This window comes from Sarcophilus harrisii, chromosome X (genome assembly GCF_902635505.1).
Source record: "Sarcophilus harrisii chromosome X, mSarHar1.11, whole genome shotgun sequence".
NCBI classification, from domain to species: Eukaryota; Metazoa; Chordata; class Mammalia; order Dasyuromorphia; family Dasyuridae; genus Sarcophilus; species Sarcophilus harrisii.
This window is the reverse complement of record NC_045432.1, coordinates 24,470,198-24,491,118: the sequence shown is the minus strand read 5'-3', so window position 1 is coordinate 24,491,118 and position 20,921 is coordinate 24,470,198. Positions and strand designations below refer to the sequence as shown.

Sequence of the window (20,921 nt, the reverse complement as noted above, 5' to 3'; positions counted from 1 at the left end):
CTATATTCCACACCACCATTCCACACAGGCAGGAGGTCTTTTAGAAGTAGCACTGATGATTGTATTATGTCTGAATCCTCATAGATTTTAGTATTAATTAAGAATGTCTCTCTTGATGAGATGATTTAATGTTTATAAAGCTTTTTTAAAAACCTTATATATGTAGTATTCAGGGTCTTTCTCATCTAATTCAGCTACTTCTTGGTAGCTTTTATTAAAAAAAAGCATCATTATGAAAATGTTTACCTTATGTACTATGAGACCTTTTCTTTTAGCTTTGATAGAAATAAATCATTTATTTAAAAATTATTATTTAGTATTTTATTTTATTCTCGTTACGTGTAAAGATAACTTTTAATATGTCTTTTTAAATTTTTGAGTTGTAAAATCTCTCCCTCATTCCTTTCCCACTTCTCTTATTGAGATGGCAAACGATTTAATACAGGTCACACACATCTTTGCTATATCAGTCATATTATAAAATAAAACCTTGAACAACCAAAAAATGAAGAAAAATAAAAATATATACAATCTATATTCAGATGCCCTAAGTACTTTGGAGATGGACAGTATTTTTCTTCATAAGTCCTTCAGAATTGTATTGGACCATTGCATTGCTGAGAATAGCTTAATCATTCCTATTTATTGAGCATTGACTAATGTGCCAGATTTTATATGAATCACTGGAGTACAAATACAAGCAAGCACTTCAGTTTCTGCCTCCAAGGAGCTTATATTCTTGTTAATGAGGACAGCATATTCAGAAGACCTAGAAAGCCACAGAGTCAGTCCCCTTTCTCGGGATAGCTATTGATGATGATTTTCTTGGCATATAGACTCAATTCCAATTTCCAGGGTAGAAAAGAGAAATGGTTTCCTGACTGCACATAATTCCAAATTGTTTTCTTGAATGCTTAGACTTATTTCTAGCTCCCTGAACATGATTTCACTGTGTATGACTTTCCACATTTGTTCCCATTTCGTAGATGAAATAGGTGAGACAGAGAGTAGAGAGATTAAGCGGTTTTCCTTGGGTCCCTCATTCAATGGCCGCTTTCTGTCTATTACCCTGTTGGACTTTCTAAGAATCTGTGCTTTTTTACATTCCTGGGGAGCTCCTCCTGGCAAAATAAATGACAAAAAAGAGGTGGCTTTTTTCTTGTAACCTTCAGAACTCATCCTTTCTTGTGTCAACAGATCATGTATCCTAAGGACACACACTTGTTTTGAGAATTGCACTGAAAATGATTAAAATAGAAAGGCTGGTTTTGAAGCAGTGACTTCCTGTTCTTCAGTCTGATTGTTTACAGTAGATAGTGACAGTTTCTACTAACTAGACAGACCAACAGAGGAATAACTCCCTGACCTTTCAAGCAACTTAAGGAAATGAATCAGAATGCAGGCAATCATCCTTTCAAAGACCTCCACTGTTATACACAAAGAACACCCAGCTGAATACAGGATGGATAAGTTGGAAAGAATGAAAAGTTATTTTCTCAAAAAAATTATTTCCCCCTACCTACTCAGTTGCCAAGCCTTATTGATTCTAGATTTGTGATGGCTCTTGTCAGTCCCCTTCTCTGCAGTCATATTATGACTGGGTAGTTCAGACCCTCATCCCTTCTTACCTGGATTATTTCATAAGTGCTCCCCTTCCATGGGTAAGAATCCCTGTTTCAAGTGTCTCTCCTCTCCATCACAGTTCTTACATAAAGCTTCAATGGGAGGAATGGATGTAAATTTAGAGTATAATAATAGTAAACAGAAAACAAAAAGAAATACATGTGACTAAGGGAACCCATTTCTTCGAGTTTTGGGGATTGGTCCTTTTCTGAATGTATCCTTAGGGTATTCTCTTCTGGGTGTTTTGTTCTGAATCAATCCCTGAAGGTTGAAGTGTTGGGCTCCCTTTGTCTGCCCTTCCCCAGAGCTCAACTTTCAACTACTAGGGTTAAAATCTTTCTTAGAATACTTCTCTGTTGCTTCTTCTCGGGATGTCTCTACTAACGTCTTTCTTCTCTTCCTTTTTTCCTCCTTTTCCACTTCTTTTTTCCTTCCTCCTCATCTTACCCTTCTTCCCGTCTTTTCTCTTTTCAGCTTCTTCTCTATCAGAGGAAAATTACCCTTCTGTCTAATGGTAATTCAGCAATCTCGTTCACACAAGCTTGCCTGCATACTTGTTTTGAAAACTTAAGATATCACCTGCATTTTCTTTACTTAGATCATTTTGGAATAATACTTCCCTCCCCACATAGTTACTACGACTTTTGAAAAGTTTGCTTTCTTTATTGCCTTTCAAGTAAAGTTGACAAACTTTGAATTCTTCCCTTTTTTTCTTTTTCTTTTTGCTCAAATTCCATTATTTCATTAGTGGTAGAAAATCCTAGGGAGGAAACATATTCTATCATGGTAAATGAGCACCTGTGTTGCATCTTGGTGCTGGTAACCGATGCTGGTAATAGCTGGTAATTATTGTAGGTTAAGTTTCTCAAGTTATTTTCTTCTCCCAGTTGCCTGGGGCAGTAGGAGGTTGATTTGTGTATAGTCATAAAGTCAGCAGGCTTCATAAACAACACTTGAATCCCAAGTCTTACTGATTCTAAAGGTGGCTTTCTATCTCTTACCATGCAATCCTATTTCAATTCGTCCCTGTTCTATGGTGTTTATCATTCCCTACTTTGTTTCCCGGTCTTTGCTGCCATAAAAAATTAGTTACGATTATTTTCTTGTGGTTTTTGTCTCTGTATTCCTTGGCATTTATGGCAGCAGGGGGGTCTCTTGGTGCATTTACTTGCTTATTTTTTTCCTAATTCTGAGTTGTTTTCAGTGTGGTTTGACTAATTTGTAGCTAGGTGGTGCGGTAGAGTGCCAGCCATGGAATCAACAGGACTTGAGTTTCAAATGCTGCCTCAGACAATTACGACCAGTGTGACCTGGGGAAAGTCACTTAAATTTGCCTGCCTCGGTTTCTCACTTTTAAAATGAGCTGGTGAAGGAAATGGCAAACCATTCTAGTACTCTTGTCAAGAAAACTGCAAATTGGTTCAGAAAGAGTCAAACAGGACTGAAAGAAATCAATAATAATAGATCCATCCACAGCTCCACTAAGCATATATGTGTGCTTATCTTTTTGCATTCCCTGTAGTACAGATAATTTCCATGTGAGGTAATGAACAGATCATTTTGAAGACCAATACCCTCTGTCATAGATAGGAATGAGTCTATCTTGTTGCATTTTCTCTCCCTGGGGCAGTAGACTGAAGGATTAGAGGGGATATCTTTGGGGTGGGAGACTATCCAACATCTGTCAAAGTCCACCCCCTATTTATACCATTATGTTAGCATACTTGCTGCCTACTCTTGGGCAGCCACAGTACAGCAGTACAGACGCCACCATGGTTCGTGAGATGTTGGGCACGATACCCTTCCTTTTTGATTACTAAAAGAAAAAAAATTAAAGCAGCTGCTATTTAGAAATTCTGGGTTTCCCCCTCTATCTTTCTGTTCATGTTATTATATAGCTGCTTCTTTACTAATCTGTAGCTTAGGAGCCCCTCTCTACCACCTCAGAAGGCAGAACAGAGAAGCAAGTTGAATAGATTTTCAGAAAAATGAACAAAGAAACAGACTTCACATGGGAATCAGACTACTTGGGCAAGGTTTAAAAGCAAATAAAGTTGGATTTTAAAGCTAATTGTAGACACCGAAATTTCTCTTAACTTATTGTTGTATGTGGCTGATATAATTCAGTGACAGATATTGCAGTTTATCCCAACTGCTAAACAAAACCAAGTGAAAGGAGCATTTCCTAGACCTGATGTGTGATGGAGTTTGCCATTGTGCTTTCTCTTTTTCTTCCCTTCCTGTCTTGTTTCACCACTGATGACGGATTGTTCATTGTCTGAGGGGAGCAGATAAAATAGGTTTAACAATGAGAGAGATGTAATAACAAAAGGTATTGAAACCAAGATTTCTTTTTTTCTTGCCAAATTTTGGATTGTGTTATTCCAGCTTTATTCATCAAGATATTAAACAATATTGTCTCAAAGGTGCCATGGGAAAAAAATATCTTAACAATTGTTTTTTCCAGTGGACAGGCAAAAAACAATGTTTGGTGACATGCCAAATAATAAATGTTGGAATCATTAGCAATAAGGAGTGTAAGGAAAACATTTAATGAGAGTTTAAGGTAAGGAGCCCTTGCACCTTTTCCAGTTCTTTACTTAAACACTTTTCCTCAGTGGGCCTCAGTTTTCACATCTGGTAAATTAGGAAATTTGATTAAATGAGCTCTGAGCTTTGGTGATACGTCCGAAAAAGGAACTGGTACCTAGGTGGTGCCGGCCCAACTCAGGGCTGCCTCTGGAACTTATTCATTTACTTGTCAGCACCCTTGCTACATTCCTGGAACAAGAGCAGCAGTGTTTAGGAGACTCTGGTCTTCTATCAAAATAAAAATTCTTTTTTCAAAGCATATGAATGAAAGTACTAAGCAGCAGCAGGAATGGATGCTCATAAATGTTTGACTTTAGATGAAAGGCAATTAGCAATAGACAATGAAGGGAGAGAGAGGCAGATGGCTGTACAGATTGCTTGGACAAGAGAACTCCTCAAATATTTGGGGAAAATTTTTGTCATTGCTGCCATGAGTCTCACAGCTGGAGCGATCGCAAAAGAAGCAACTGTACCTCTTTCTCCCTGTTGTTACATTAAGCTTTATCCTTGCTTATCAATATGCTATTGATTATGGAACTCTTGTGCTGAAGAAGAAAGACAAAGCAGAAAACATACTGAATGCAGAGAGTAGCAAGGCGTAGATTCCAAGAGGGGTGACTAATTTTGAAAACATTGAATAGTCCAGAAAAACTCCGAGGAAATTCTTCATAGAACAATGAAGGTAGCTTACTTAGTCTCTATTCAAAACACAGAATAGCTTGGTTGAATCAAATATTCTTTCATTTAATTTTTCAAACAGTATCAATATTTTGGATATTATGTATTTTGTCAAAAAACCTCATCATGTCTAAAATATATCCTCCATATTCTTTTTAAGGATAATAGGTCTCTTTTCATATTTTCGAGGTAAGTGTGCTGAAACATATGGTAATACTTAATGTGTTTTACAACTTTCCTAGCTGCCATTTTGGGCTTGTTAAATTAATGGCTTTAAAACACTTTTGATTATACACATATCATTAAAAATAGTTGAGCATGCACCTTGAACACTTACACGTGCACACACTCCTAACATATATATGTGTATATATATATTATACACATATGTATGTATATACATGCACATGTATTTATAAAGTTTATTATATAAGTTTTAAAGCTTATCTAATGAAGAATGCAAAAAAAGGAAATGACTATTAAAAAAAAAACAAAGGAAAGAACACTGTCCCTGATGTTAAAAGACCTGGATTCAAATCCTATCCCTTATTCTTATTATTCGTATGATTTGTAGCAAGTCTCTCCCCACCTCTGTACCTCAGTTTCTCTACTTTCTAGTGAAGGGTTTCATCCAGATGTTTTATGAGTTCCCTTCCAAGTATAAGTTCCAAATACATCTTTTGGATCTTATTAGTATAAAATCGTATGGGGCAAAGGAATGAGGTTAAGTACCCAGTGGGATAAATATTCCCTTTATCTCTGGGATTTTGTAATAGACTTATCTAAGGAAATCATAAAAAAGGGAATAGGACCCACATGTCCCAAAATGTTGGTAGCAGCTCTTTTTGTGGTAGCAAAAATAGGAAAATGAGTAGATGCCATCAGTTGGTGAATGACTGAGTAAGTTATGGTACATTAAAATAATGGAATACTATTGTTCCATAAAATGAAGTAGAAGCTGATTTTAGAAAGGCTTGAAAAGAATTATATGAAATGATGCTGAGTGAAGTGAGCAGAACCAGGAAAACATATCCAGTAACAGTGAGATTGTTTGATGATCAACTAGGAAAGACTTGGTTCTTCTCAGTGGTTTAGTGATCCAAGGCAATTACAGTAAACTTTGGATAGAAAATGTGTTAAGGGGCAGGTCTATTCTCCGAGAGCCTCCACGGCTGTGGATCAGAGCCTCTGAAGGAGTTGCAGGGCAGCCTTTGCTGACACAGGTGTTGCAGATTGGGAATGAGATAAATTGGTGGCAGTGGGGAGAGGAGAGAGGTCAGACAAAGCGGTGGCCTCTCAGTCGTAGAGATCAGAGATCAGCAACTGCTTCTCCCTCTCCTTGTATGATCCTATCACAAGAGGAGAGCCATTCTGGGTTGGCTCTCCAGCAGTCACTGGCCAGAGGCATCTGGTAGCACAACAAAAATGCTATCTGCATCTAGAAAAAGAACTAAGGAGATTGAGCGTAAATCAACACATGCTATGTAGACTTCTTTTTTCTGTTTCTTTTTCTGTCATGGTTTTTCCTCTTTGTTTTGATTTTTACTTCCAACACAATTCCTCAAGAAATATGTGTTTTAAAAGTTAACATTTGGGGGTTTATTAATATTACAGAACAAATGAAACAATAAAAATAGACTTTCCTAAGGCCATGTAGAATCAAATAGTGCAGTAAACTAGTATTCATGCTCAGGACTTCTGACTTCAAAATAGTCTTCTATCTATTCAATATGTTTTGTCTCCTCTAGGACAGGAGAGATTAAGAGATGTAGCACACACAAAAAAATATGGTCGAGTGATGATTTGACACCAGATTTCTAATTCTCAGAGACTTTTTCTAACAATGGTGCTGGTCCAAAGCAGAAGCTGCATGAGCACGATGTGGATGACTTTGCCTGGGCTTACATCACCAGGGAGGATATTTTCTTTGCCCTTCCATTATCTTATATCCCTTTTATTCTTCTTTTTCTTTCAGTGGATGGATGTATCGACTGGTCAGTGGACCTCAAGACTTATATGGCTCTCGCCGGAGAGCCGGTCAGAGTGAAGTGTGCCCTGTTCTATAGTTACATTCGTACCAACTATAGCACGGCCCAGAGTATGGGCCTCCGGCTCATTTGGTACAAGAACAAAGGGGATCTGGAAGAACCCATCATCTTCTCTGAGGTTCGAATGAGCAAGGAAGAAGACTCCATCTGGTTTCATTCGGTAGAGGCTCAAGACAGTGGGTTCTACACTTGCGTTTTAAGGTGAGTGTCATGTTAAACAATGCATCTCTGTTTCTCTGTTTGAAAAAGTGACGTGTTTGAATCAGATGACCTTTAAAGTCCTTTCTGTCTCTAGAAAGTCTCGCAAAGTTAATCTCATTCTTACCGCAAAAAGTCCTTAGTTTTTCTTTTTTCAAAATAAAATTCTTGTGTCCTCATTATACACTGATTATGTTGCAGAAAACTCACATCTAAAGTGGATTTTATGTAAATCAGACAATTTTTTTTTAATAGCCTTTTATTTACAGGATATATACATGGGTAACTTTACAGGATTAAAATTGCCAAACCTCTTGTTCCAATTTTTCACCTCTTACCCCCCCCACCCCCTCCCCTAGATGGCAGGATGACCAGTCGATGTTAAATATATTAAAATATAACTTAGATACACAATAAGTATACATGACCAAAACATTATTTTGCTGTACAAAAAGAATCAGACTCTGAATTATTGTACAATTAGCCTGTGAAGGAAATCAAAAATGCAGGTGTGCATAAATATAGGGATTGGGAATTCAATGTAATGGTTTTTAGTCATCTCCCAGAGTTCTTTTTCTGGGCATAGCTAGTTCAGTTCATTACTGCTCCATTAGAAATGATTTGGTTGATCTCGTTGCTGAGGATGGCCTGATCCATCAGAACTGGTCATCATCTAGTATTGTTGTCAAAGTATATAATGATCTCCTGGTCCTGCTCATTTCACTCAGCATCAGTTCGTGTAAGTCTCTCCAGGCCTTTCTGAAATCATCCTGTTGGTCATTTCTTACAGAACAGTAATATTCCATAATTTTCATATACCACAATTTATTCAGCCATTCTCCAACTGATGGACATCCATTCAGTTTCCAGGTTCTAGCCACTACAAAAAGGGCTGCCACAAACATTCGTGCACATACAGGTCCCTTTCCCTTCTTTATAATCTCTTTGGGATATAAGCCCAGTAGTAACACTGCTGGATCAAAGGGTATGCACAGTTTGATAACTTTTTGAGCATAGTTCCAAACTACTCTCCAAAATGGTTGGATTCGTTCACAACTCCACCAACAATGCATCAATGTCCCAGTTTTCCCGCATCCCCTCCAACAATCATCATTATTTTTTCCTGTCATCTTAGCCAATCTGACAGGTGTGTAGTGGTATCTTAGAGTTGTCTTAATTTGCATTTCTCTGATTAATAATGACTTGGAGCATCTTTTCATATGACTAGAAATAGTTTCAATTTCTTCATCTGAGAATTGTCTGTTCATATCCTTTGACCATTTTTCAATTGGAGAATGGCTTGATTTTTTATAAATTAGAGTTAATTCTCTATATATTTTGGAAATGAGGCCTTTATCAGAACCTTTGACTGTAAAAATATTTTCCCAGTTTATTGCTTCCCTTCTAATCTTGTCTGCATTAGTTTTGTTTGTGCAAAAACTTTTCAGTTTGGTATAATCGAAATTTTCTATTTTGTGATCAGTAATGATCTCTAGTTCTGCTTTGGTCATAAAGACCTTCCCCTTCCACAGGTCTGAGAGGTAAACTATCCTATGTTCCTCTAATTTATTAATAATTTCATTCTTTATGCCTAGGTCATGAATCCATTTTGACCTTATCTTGGTGTACGGCGTTAAGTATGGATCAATGCCTAGTTTCTGCCATATTAGTTTCCAATTTTCCCAGCAATTTTTATCAAACAGTAAGTTCTTATCCCAAAAGCTGGGATCTTTGGGTTTGTCAAAGACTAGGTTGCTATATTTGTTGACTGTTTTATCCCTTGAACCTAATCTATTCCACTGATCAACTAATCTATTCCTTAGCCAATACCAAATAGTTTTGGTAACTGCTGCTCTATAATATAATTTTAGATCTGGTACAGCTAAGCCACCATCATTTGATTTTTTTTTCATTAATTCCCTTGAAATTCTTGACCTTTTGTTTTTCCATATGAACTTTGTTGTTATTTTTTCTAGGTCATTAAAATAGTTTTTTGGGAGTCTGAAATCAGACAATTCTAAATGCATTCCATAAGCCCATAATTTTTAGAGAATCTTTTGTCTTAGAGCAACCAACCCTGGGCTTCAACTGTGGCTTCAGGCATTCACTAGCTGTATGTCCTTGGGCAAGTCACTTAATCCAGGTTTCCTTTAAAAAAAACATCAAGCTTCTTTTGTTCATAAGTGTGGCTTCAGTGAATTAGGGAGCGCATTTTTCTGATGCAGTCAGTAGAGTCTTGAAGTGAACAAGATTTCAGTTCTGGTCTCACCTCTAACCTATATGAGAAACAAGTCACTTAACCCCTTAGAGCTCTAGACTAATAGTGTTAAACTGATATAGAAAGACATTTTTGTAAGTGGCAATAGTGACAAATCAACATCCTCTGTGATGTACTGTATTTTCATTTATTTTGTGAGACATTTCTAAATTACATTTTAATCTCGGTTGCGAAATTACTGGTGTTTTCTCCCATGTTTCTTCATGTTTGAATCCTCTAATCAATGAAACTCATTCAGACAGTAAATTACAGACAAGGGTCTTTAATGGAGAAAGTTACCGTGTTGTAAATCTCTTACATTGATGAAATCTCAGCATTGGCCCTAAAAATTCATGAATTCATGTAATTCAGAGATAGCCAAAGTCACAGGATTTAGTTCCCAAAATGCTTCAGTTCTCAAAGTGGCTCATGTACAGTGCAGAGGAAATGCTTTCATTGCTCCCCATTAAGAGCCTATATGAACCTATTTACGGCTCATGATATTTGGAAGAAAAAGGGAATCGTAGTATCATTGTTTTTTGTTGGTTCATTCTTTTGTTCTTTTTGCTTAGGCAATGGGGGTTAAGTGACTTACCCATGGTCACATAGATAGGAAGTGTTAATTGTCTGAGACCAGATTTGAACCCCGGTCCTCCTGACTTCAGGGCTGATGCTGTATCCACTGCAACACCTAGCTGCCCCCCCCTTTTTTTTCTTCACACTTAGTATGAAATGTAGATACTGTTGCTGCTGTCCTCTGCAAGCAAAACCATTAACTATTCCAGAGAACATGTGCTGTAAAGATGTAATCATACTGAGGTATTCAAAAGCTGAGAGGACTGTGGATCCTTCACATGTGATATTTTTTTCCATATTGATAGTATTGATAATAAATTGGAATAAGCACAATCTTCTCTATGAAGCCCAAGATAATATTGGGTGCAATACAGACTTATTAAGGGGAAGCTCATTCTGCCTTCATTTAAGAAAATAATTCCTAAACAGTTTCCAGGGGTCCTCAAACTACGCCCCGCAGGCCAGATGCAGCAGCTGAGGACGTTTATCCCCCTCACCCAGGGCTATGAAGTTTCTTTATTTAAAGGCCCACAAAACAAAGTTTTTGTTTTTACTACAGTCCGGCCCTCCAACAGTCTGAGGGACAGTGAACTTGGCCCCCTATTTAAAAAGTTTGAGGACCCCTGCGTTTAAGCTATCCATCGGTGAAATGGATTGCTTTGCTTGGAGTTAGGTAAAATGGACAGTGTATCAGAACCTTATATGAATATCTACTTGTCAAAGGGTAGCAGTTGGAAAATGTGATAATGTGGAAAGAGATTTGAATTTGGAAACTCCAGAGAGCATTGAGACTCACAGTTTTAAGAAGCTGGGTTCAAGATGGTCTCTCTAGAGCTAGCTTTTTGTGCAACTACAAGCAGCTGGAAAGAGGGCAGGACTTGCCGTACTGTGGATCGAGATGAATCAATCAATGAAGCTTTTTGGCATTGGAGAGAATGGTTATATATGTTGCATCCCATCTGTAGACATCAGTTCTTTTACAGGTAGCCTTGTTCATGCTGAGAAAAGGATTAGCATTATTTATTTAAACTGTTAGCTCTTAAGCATACTTAGGAGTAGAAGCTGGATTAGAATTACTCCCCAGTGCCAACTTCTGAAAGATTTAATAGTTCTTTGTCTATTTGAGTCATTTAATCAACATTTATTAAGCACCTGTGATATACCAGATCAGTCCCTGTGCAAAGTATTAGGGATACAAATAGAAAAATAATGGAGAAAAACACAGCCCCTGTCCTTAGCCAATTTACTATACGTATATGACAGGGGAAAAAAAGAAAATTGAAAAGATGGGAAGAGAAGGTACCCAAGTCCAGGGATATAGTGGAGCCCTCTACAGGAATCCAGAAAAGTATAGCCAGTTGGGAAACGAGGAGATTGCTCTGTTGGATCCCATCCTGATATGGAGATTTTGGAACGTATTTATATACCCTTCAATCATTGGAGCAGTAGGTACTGATGAACTCTGTTTACCAAAAACAAATTGAGACATGTTGCTTTGATTTACATTGCCCTGGCTTATACTCCTATAGGTCAGAAGGAAGAAGGGCAGCTTTTGGGAGAGGGTCAGGGGCCAGAGTTGACTTGTCACAAGGACAAGTGAAGAGATCCTGAACTGCAGGCTGACTACCCTCTATGGATATACCCCAATGCCACACTTTGCCTTGTAATATCTCCTCCTAGTCTCCTCTCTCTGATCCCCACCCTGATGTCGCCTTATTCCAATTTTTGACCCAAATGAAAAAATTGCCCATCATACCACCACCTGCATTGAACAGAATGCACTATATAGGCCAGAATGCCCAAATATAAGCAAGTCCAGGTATATTTTCTGGTGCCTTATGGATGTGAAATCAATGTTCTCAGAACCCAGATATCTCAAAAATGCTTCTGATTTGTTCATTGTTTTATTTCTTCTCCTGGTTAGGTCAAGTTCTAAGTTGTCTCTTTGAATTGGTATCAGCCTGCAATAGCGCGCTCACGTATTTGTGGTTTTGCAAGGCCCATCATTCTTTTCTACTTTCAACCTAGTCTATATGATTTTACCTGTTGATCTCAGCGAAGCCCCAAGTTTTTCCACGTCCTCCACTTGAATGTGACATCTTTATGGCAAGTGATTCCTGTCTGCTGTCATGAAAGAAACTTATCTGCCTCATCTGCTTCCCATACTTGGAAATGTACTTAATGTCTTCATTTATTGTTACTAGGAAATGTTCAAGGCCAGTACAAACTACACTTGATATATTTTAATTTTACTTTTCTATTGATCTTTGAAAAGTTAAGTGATGAGTTCGTTGCCCTGGAAATAGCCGACAGGAGAATAGATAACTTATTTCTATGCTACTTAAGTCTAGTTCTTACAGCTTTAATTGTCCTTGTGGCCCATCAAGATTCTACTCCAAGATCTATAAGTAACAGCCTTATTTGTCGTTTGTTAGTTTCCTTACACCTGTGATTTCTTTGGTTTGGATAGTTTTTTTATTCATAGGTTTTCTCACTGATGAATAAACTCCCTCTAACTGCACAGATTGGCAAAGGTTCTACAATTATCATCTCATAGTGGTCACTGTGGGGCTTAGTTGCTTTGCCTGGGGTCATGTATCTAGAACATGTCAAAGAAAGTCAGAAGACTTTCTGAGTCCAGATCTTCATCTTCATTCACTAGGGTGGATGTAGCTATTTTTTCTTATTGATCAGTTGAACGCTAGATGCGGCAATCAGAAAGATGGGATTCATATCCAGATTTTCAAAATTTTATTATTTTGGCTAAGTTCTTAATTTTTTTGATACTCAGGCTTTATATGTCTAGTGGGGGTGGTTATCCTTAACCTTCCTAAGTTACAGAGTTTCCGTGGCACTCCATCTCCCACTTCTTGTCTTCACAATGGATTTCTCTCAAAGGTGGAAGGCGCTCTTCCTTTACCCCTGCCTCCTAGATTCCCTGGTGACCTTTAAGACTTTGCTTAAACTCCAGTTCCTTCATGAGATTTTTCCTGATTTTCCTGGCCGCTAGATATTCTCTACCCTTGTGCTGATTCCGCCCCCCGCCCCCCTTCCCCTGACGTAAGAAATTCTTGACTGGAACTTTCATTTGAGGACATGCCAGCCATGGCTTTTATCACTTCCTATTCTGCTCCTGACACACTCCTTTTGTTTCTCTTTTCTTCAAATGCTTTTTCACCCTGAAGAAATACCAATAATAGCCACAGTTTACCTCACTTCTTTTCCAGCTCTTGTCCTGATTCTGCAGTGACCTTTTTACCTTTCCCCTCACCTGAATCATTTCTTCCCCTCTTTGTTATCTTCCAGTTATGTCCTGTTTTTCCCCTTTAGAAAATGCATTACCTTATTCATGCACATAATTTTTTCTACTAATAAACTTTCTTGACCTGGTAATTTGTTGTTATATATTTTGAATCCTCCCTGATGTTCTACTGGGCACATGACAGTGTTCTCTTTTCTTTTGCTTTATTTTGTTTTGTATTTTTTCTATATTTCTTTTTTTCTTATTCTGTTTTTTCAATTAAAATACATTTTTTAAAAAAGGAAAAAAAAACAAAATAAGTCAATTTGACTGTTATGGGAGAAGTCAATTCTCCGAGAGCCTCCACAGCTGTGGATCATAACGTCTAAAAGAGTTGTAAAGCAGCCTTTGCTGACACAGGTGTTGCTTGTGGACTGGGAATGAGATAAATTGGAGGCAGAGGGAAGAGGAGAGAGGTCAGACAACGCAACGGCCTCTCAGTCAGAGGTCAGAGAAGGTAACATCCTCTCAGTCTCCTTGTATCATCCTCTTACAAGAGGAGATCCATTCTGGGTTGCATCTCTAGTAGCCACTGTCAGAGGCTCCCATGTATTCCAGCAACTCTCCCATGAATTTCAACACTTGAGGGTAGAGATTGACTTTTTTTGATTTTATTTGTATTCTTAATGCTTATTCCTATATCTGATTACTTAATGTATAGTTTGTCATTTCATTATCTCATTCATTTCGTATGTATATGTATGTTTGTGTGTATGCTTGTATGTATACACAAATAAAATAAAAAGGTTTTTATTATATATTCTCATACATCATAATATCATATATCATATCCATGTTACACATTTCATATATATTTATTATATCATATACATATATCATTTTATATAAGATTACATATTCTCATACATATCACCTTACTACCTCATTCATTTGCATAACTTTCACAAAATAATATTTATATAATATACATATATTTGTATATATATGTATATATCAAAACATAAATCCCCATACATATATGTATACATGTGAGTTTTTATGTTGCCCTACAACTATTAGAATGTAAACTCTTTTGGGGACGTTGTTTTAATTTTCTTTTTGAGTACTTGGCATTTCACAGTTTCTGCCACAAAGCAGGTACTTATTAATAAATGCTAGTTATTGAATAATTTCACTTATCCCCGTGTATTGTAAACTTCTTGAAGTCAAGGATTGTTTCTTTTTGGATTGATGTTCCCAGTGCACAATATAGGTACCTACCACATAGCTTTGGTGGAGAAATTTTTCAATGACAGAAAAAAAGATAGTTTTTTCTATTCTAACCTAAATAGCATACCTCCACCCTTGGTTAAAATGCAATATTGCTGGTTACCCTTTCTCTTCTTTTCAGTCCTGGGCAGGAATGCTTCTTTTCATTATATTATGGCACTTATGCATAAAATAACTCCAAACTTTACTAGAAGGTTCTGTATCAGTGGCCCAAATCAGTTACGATTTTTTTTATCATTTATAAATGTTGGAATCTTTACAAACTGTTAAGCCATTGGAGTTGATTTGATCTTAGAGATATTTGGCCCAGAACTTGAAACAAGGTACTAAGTGGAACTGATAGAAACGATGCTTATGTTCACACCTTTAGAGAGCTCATAAGTATCTAAGTACTCAATGGAGTTCACAGGTTTGGGAGAATTCAGGGTCTAGAAAGAGATATCTGAATTCACACCTCCCTTAGGGCCAGAGAGCATGCTGGGAGATATGCCACAATCCCACTCTCAGAGAAGTAGCATAAATACAGCTCCAGTAAGCCACTTGAAAGAGTTTACTTGGGAGCATTCCCAGGAGTCAGAGAGGAGCACTCTGCGATAAATATTAAGGAATCTGAAAATAGTAAAGGCAGTAGTAGTAAGTGTAATTGAAATTCATTTCTTTGAAATGGGAGTATAAGCTTGTTATAGTGGGATGCTGGAAATGGATGCTGAGAGAGCCTTGCCATACTAACAACTATTACATCTTGATGTGAATAATTAGGTGGAGGTAGAGTTGCTTGAATTCTGTGATTCCTCAGCAAGATTGCGTTTTTTAGGAAAATTATCAGATTGACTATGATGAATACTCATTACAATTGGGCTCACAGATTCATCAGTAGGTTCCATTCTTTAGTAAGGTTTCACAAGCTAAATATACATCTTTGCTTGACCTCATATGATTTAATCCACTTATTTTGAGAGAGAAGACATGGAAGCTTTAAAACATCTCCAGTCATATCTGAACATTAACAGAATTTTATCAACCAGCTTTGTAAGGAGAAAATCATATTACTTTTTATCCTGGATTACTTGCTTTAAGTATTTTTATATATATACATATATATGTATATATAAATACTTACATATAATATATATAAAATATAGTATATATTTAATAATTTAAATATACTAAATAGAAAATACATATATATAAATTTATGTGTATATATGTGTGTGTATGTGTATGTATGTATATATATGTATGTGTGTATATATGTGTATGTGTGTGTATATACATATATATATGTGTGTGTGTGTATATATATATATATATATATATATATATATATATATATATATATTATAGTAAGCAGCCACATGAAAGTGGATAAGTCACTGGACTGGTAATCAGGAAGTCCTTAGACACTTACTATGTGATAATCTGCATGACAGTCACTTAACCTTTGTCTGCCACAGGTTCCTCAATTGTAGAATTGGAATTTTAATAGTATCTATATTCCAGTATATGTATTAGGATGGTACAGTGAGAAAAAAATGTGTTTATCCATATATGCAGAAGTGTTCTCCAACTGTGCAAAATAATTTCTAAACATCAGTTACTGCAACCCTGATTTGTGCTGTATCTTGTCCTTCTGTAGCGCTAGGCCTGTTTTCATGATTTCCTGATTATCTCTAATTTGTCATTGTAGAGAAGCAACATTTCTCTTGGACATAACTTATTGTAGAATTTAGATATTTTATTGCTGGTAGACATGTGTTATACATGTCTCTAGACATGTGGAAAAGTAGAAGATTACAAGAGCCCTTCCAGTGCTTCCCATTACTTTTTTTTACTTGCCTTGGGATTTATTTGGATGCCAAAACTTGGTGGATTCTGGGAGGTAGAAGGATTAGCTTCCATCCATGTCGTTAGATAGAATCCTCCAGATGAGTATCAGGAAAGCAGATTGCTATTCAAGTAATTAGTTTTCTCTTTTTTATTATTATTATTTTTCTGAGACAATTGGGGTGAAGTGACTTGCCCAGGATCACACAGCTAGGAAATATTAAGTGTCTGAGAACAGATTTGAACTCAGGTTCTCCTGTCTTCAGGGATGGTGCTCTATTCACTGCGCCACCCCTCAAGTGATTAATTTTAACAAAAAGGAATTATCCAATTCCATATTGGAGCACAAGTCAGGACTACGAAAAAGTCCTTCAGAAGAATTTCTTTGATTGGCTACTTGGGTTAGTGTAATCCCTCATTCTGTGATGGACTAAATGAACTTTAACCCAATCCCTTTCCTTGCAAAGGAGAGGCTAATTGATTTCTACACTTTTGCAGATGGTAGCAGCGAGAAATAAACAGCTCAGAAGAGGGTTGAACTCTAGGATATGCTAGTAGATGGAAGTTTATCCGATAAAAGACCAGGGGAAATGTCTATTAGAGAAAAGAAATAACATGTTTTGTAGAGATAATACTATCCTCAGCAATGGTAATATGCTGCCCAAAAGAAATCTACAGTTTGTGATTTCAATGTTTTTAATTGCAATCTGAAAGCAAGTTGTGCTGAGATTGTCACAGAGGAAGGCTAGGGGAGAAGAGTTCCATATCACGCCAGTTATTATAGGGATTACTCGAGGTATCTGACTCTACTTTTATTTTATTTTTATTTTTATTTATTTATTTATTTGTTCATTTATTTATTATTTTGCCCTTTTACAGAGTAATGACTCAACCCCTGGTACTATTAACTGACTCATCAAATAGCAGCCTCCTAATTTGAGGTACATAATTATTGTCGTAGTTCATTAAAATGGGAGGGGCTTTCTATTACATCGATGGGGTAAATAAGATAGTGAATATTCTATATGCAAGACAGTCACAAGAAAAACAGATACTTTAATCCAATACTGATTAAGTCATTTAATGTCAAGTGTGCATGGATAATAATTCTTTGTGGCTCTAAATCTTATAATCCAATTTTTAGCATTGAATTAAGCACTCTAGAGGATACAAGAGAATTCTTCAACATAGTTCCCATTCTCAAAGACTTTAAAAAGTGCTTAGTGACACAGAACTAACCCTAACCTAAATCAGTCATTTGAGAATAACAATAAACTAGAGAGAGCTAGTCTTAATATAATGCCTGAAATTTGGCTAAATTACCTATGAATTCATTTTACTAAGACATTCTAGACGTGCATCATGGTACAGAATCCACTACAAATCGTCACATGGATTATTTGTACCCAGTCTGTAGTAGAACATTCTGAGCTTTTTATTGGTCGTTCCACAGATAGCACCCAATGTATTTGGACTCTAAAATAGTGATGTCATTTTTTTCCCTGTTCAAAAATCAAATATAACAACCGATTGTAAAATGAAATTATTGGAGTTGAAGAAATTGTTTTACAAAAAGAAATTGTTTTCAAATAGCAACCCTTGTACTTTCTAACTGGGAGGCATCATGACATTTACAAGCAAGTTGAAAGTATCTGTTTCAACTGAAAGAAAAAAGTACTAATGGACAATAATATATGTTTTAGTCATCTTTAAAAGTTAACAACATCCCAACCCTTTTTTTTACAGGCTTTTCTTGGCCCATAGAAGGCATCCTTCGAATCTGACTCCTATGAACCAGTGTGTTCTTTTATTCGTTTTTTAAATTTTTTTTTTTTGGAATTTGCATCAAGTCCCACAAGGCAATGTTCAGTTCTAGATAAACAACCCCAAGGCCTCACAATGAGGCTATTTGCCTTTCATGTTATCGTAGGTATCAGTCCAAAGAACTTCTCAGAGAATAGCTTGGTTTCTTGGTAGACCGTGGAAAGCAACACTAAGGTCTGGGGTTAATAGCGTGTTCCAAGATGCTAAGTTCCATAAAGGAACCATCTTCAAGAGTCTTGGAGAAATTCAGCTAGTGTTTCTAGTCTTGCATTTAGGCCAAATGATGATTGAAGCACTGAGACCCAGGGAATATCTTGTCAGAACCACAGTGAGGATCTAAGAACATGTGTTTGAAGAAGGTGAATTCATTTCCCCCCCTTTGTGCATGTATGTCATTTCATTTTTTAAAAATTATCTCTTTTGGACTTATGAAAAGAAACAACTTGACGATTAGCATAACCAATGAAACCATGGAGATAATTGTGTACATGCTTCCCAAATCCCCTTAAGTACTTATCCTGAGAAGAACTGTCTTTCTACTTGTATTAGGGACAAACCATCTGGCATCACAGTACCTGGCATAATAGAAAGGGCACTAGAATTGGAACCCCAAGAATTGGCTTCACTTCTTGGCTACACTACTTACTTGCTGGATAACCTTGATAAATCATTTGACCTCTCCGGGATTCACATCCTTTCATTTGAAAATGAGAATATTGCCCACACACTCTCTCTCTGATAGGGTTACAAATCGTAACTAGGTATGTCAAATTGTCATTGGAATCATTATTATCACTCTTGTTACTTTAGTAGATAGCTTTATCTGTCCATGAGCTTGTAGGTACTAACATTTCCATAGGTGCTATCAAAGGCCATTCAGGATTTCTTTATGTCCTTCTTCAAGTCTTTCATCAAGACTCTTTCCAATGTATTGAAGACTTTTTTTTTCTGCTCTCCCAACATCCCCCGGGAGAATCAGTGGCCTATTTGGTTTGGCTCACTTTCTTTCCATATGGCATTTTTCATGTTTCTTACATGATTCTCTGAATTGGAAGCATGTCAGAAGTGCTTTACTCACACTATGTGTTTTTTTTTTTATTTGTTCTTTATCTTTTGGGGCTTTGCGAAGTTTGATTCTTGACTGACAGTTCTGTCGTGTGTGTCATATCTCTACAGATTGTGGAAGTAATTTTGTATAATAATGATAATTTAATTGGGCAAAATTTCTCAGAAACCTGTTTGAAGCACCCAATCATAGGATCCCAGACATGATGATGATGATGATAGCATATGTAGTTCTTTATGATTTGCAGAACACTTTACATGTCTTTTTGTTTGATCTTTACAACAAATCTATGAACTAGGTAATATTCGAACATGCATTTAACAGATTTTGTGATTGATTGTGAGGGAAGTTAAATGTTATACTCAGAATCATATAGCTGTTAATTATCTGAGGCAGGATTCATACTTAGTTTTCCTGGACTCCATGTATATAGCATTGTATTCACACTACCAACAGCCTGCCACTGTGTGGCAATTCGAGTTCATCTAGATCAATGATTCTTTTTTTTTTAAATTTATTTATTTGGAGGCAGTCCAGTTCCAGTGACTAGTCCAGAGTCACACAGTAAGTGTTTGAAATAAGATTTGAGCTCATGTCCTTCTGACTCCAGGACCTGTGTAGTATCTAGTAGGCTGGCAGATAGCTTACCTGTCGCTAGGGATTCTTAGTTGATTTTCTTTTTAACTCTATGTATTTCATGTGATATGTCTAAAAACATTTTTTCAAGGAAGGGACTAGACTGTAAAAAGGATTCATGATCATAAAAAAATTAAATGTCGAAATCAAGTTTTCAGTTTTTGGTTTTTTTTTAAATATGATCATATCACCCATGTTAAGAATTGCTGTGCTCTATGAAGCAAACCTCCTATGGCTGTCTGAGATTTAAATACAGCATTTGTCTTACCTTTTCCATTGGATACATCACTCCACCCCATTCCCCAGGTTATTATTCAGTGTTCTTATTGACCCTCTGGGCTCAGTGAAAATGGTTTTCCTGATTTCAAGCCAAACAAAGGAGATAAAATAAGTTACTTCTCTCCTTTGCCCTCCTTCCTGAAAAATCAGGGTATTCATTATTTATTACATGGACACTATACTCAGTCCTGTGAAAGACATTGAAAAAGACAACATTTCTTCCCTAAGGGTTTTATGTCAGAGAAAAAAAGGAATAGTTTAGGCATTGAAACACGGCCCAAGAAGGTGGCCAAGTCTCAGAGGCCTAAAGGTCCACTGCCCCAGCTCTCTTTTAAAATTCTCTTTCCCTCTCAACTTTTGTTCTTTATTCATTTCCCTCAGTGAAAAGGTCTTGTCAAGGGCAAATTTTGCATAAGAAGTAAGTTATCTGAAATTTCTGCCCAGAATGCTGAGTGAATTCCTATGATGCCAAGAAGGAGGTGCCAAGGGGTGGCTTTGGAAAGATTGGTGATGCTGTAAGTTAGAAAGAGGAAGCAGCAGGTTCCCTTTCCCTACTCCTTTTTTTTTTTTCTCTTCCATTTCCCCACTTGCAGGAGTGCTCAATACCCCATAGGCCACAGGGCAAGCTGCCCAAACATTCTTGGTGGTAGTCCAATCCAGATTCTCAGAGTGAGGCTGATGGGAAATAAAGATGTATTACTTAGTTATGGGATTGCTGTTCGATAGATTTTTTTAGAGATGGAGCTGTGACAGATTAGCAGGTAAAGAAGATGGTAATGATACCTTGGA

General features: G+C 36.8%; 1 protein-coding gene and 1 pseudogene across 1 annotated transcript in view; both read left to right on the top strand.

The window, feature by feature from the left end:
- Positions 1–3,335: 3,335 nt before the first annotated feature.
- On the top strand, positions 3,336–4,895 carry LOC116420352 (annotated as a pseudogene).
- An 814-nt stretch (positions 4,896–5,709) lies between these two features.
- LOC116420351 (X-linked interleukin-1 receptor accessory protein-like 2) overlaps positions 5,710–20,921 on the top strand; it is a 138,626-nt gene continuing 123,414 nt past the window's right edge. Inside the window, exons 1-2 of the mRNA XM_031945050.1 lie at positions 5,710–5,725; positions 6,869–7,142. Coding sequence (XP_031800910.1) covers positions 5,710–5,725; positions 6,869–7,142 — 290 coding nt within the window. The remainder of the gene's footprint in view (positions 5,726–6,868; positions 7,143–20,921) is intronic.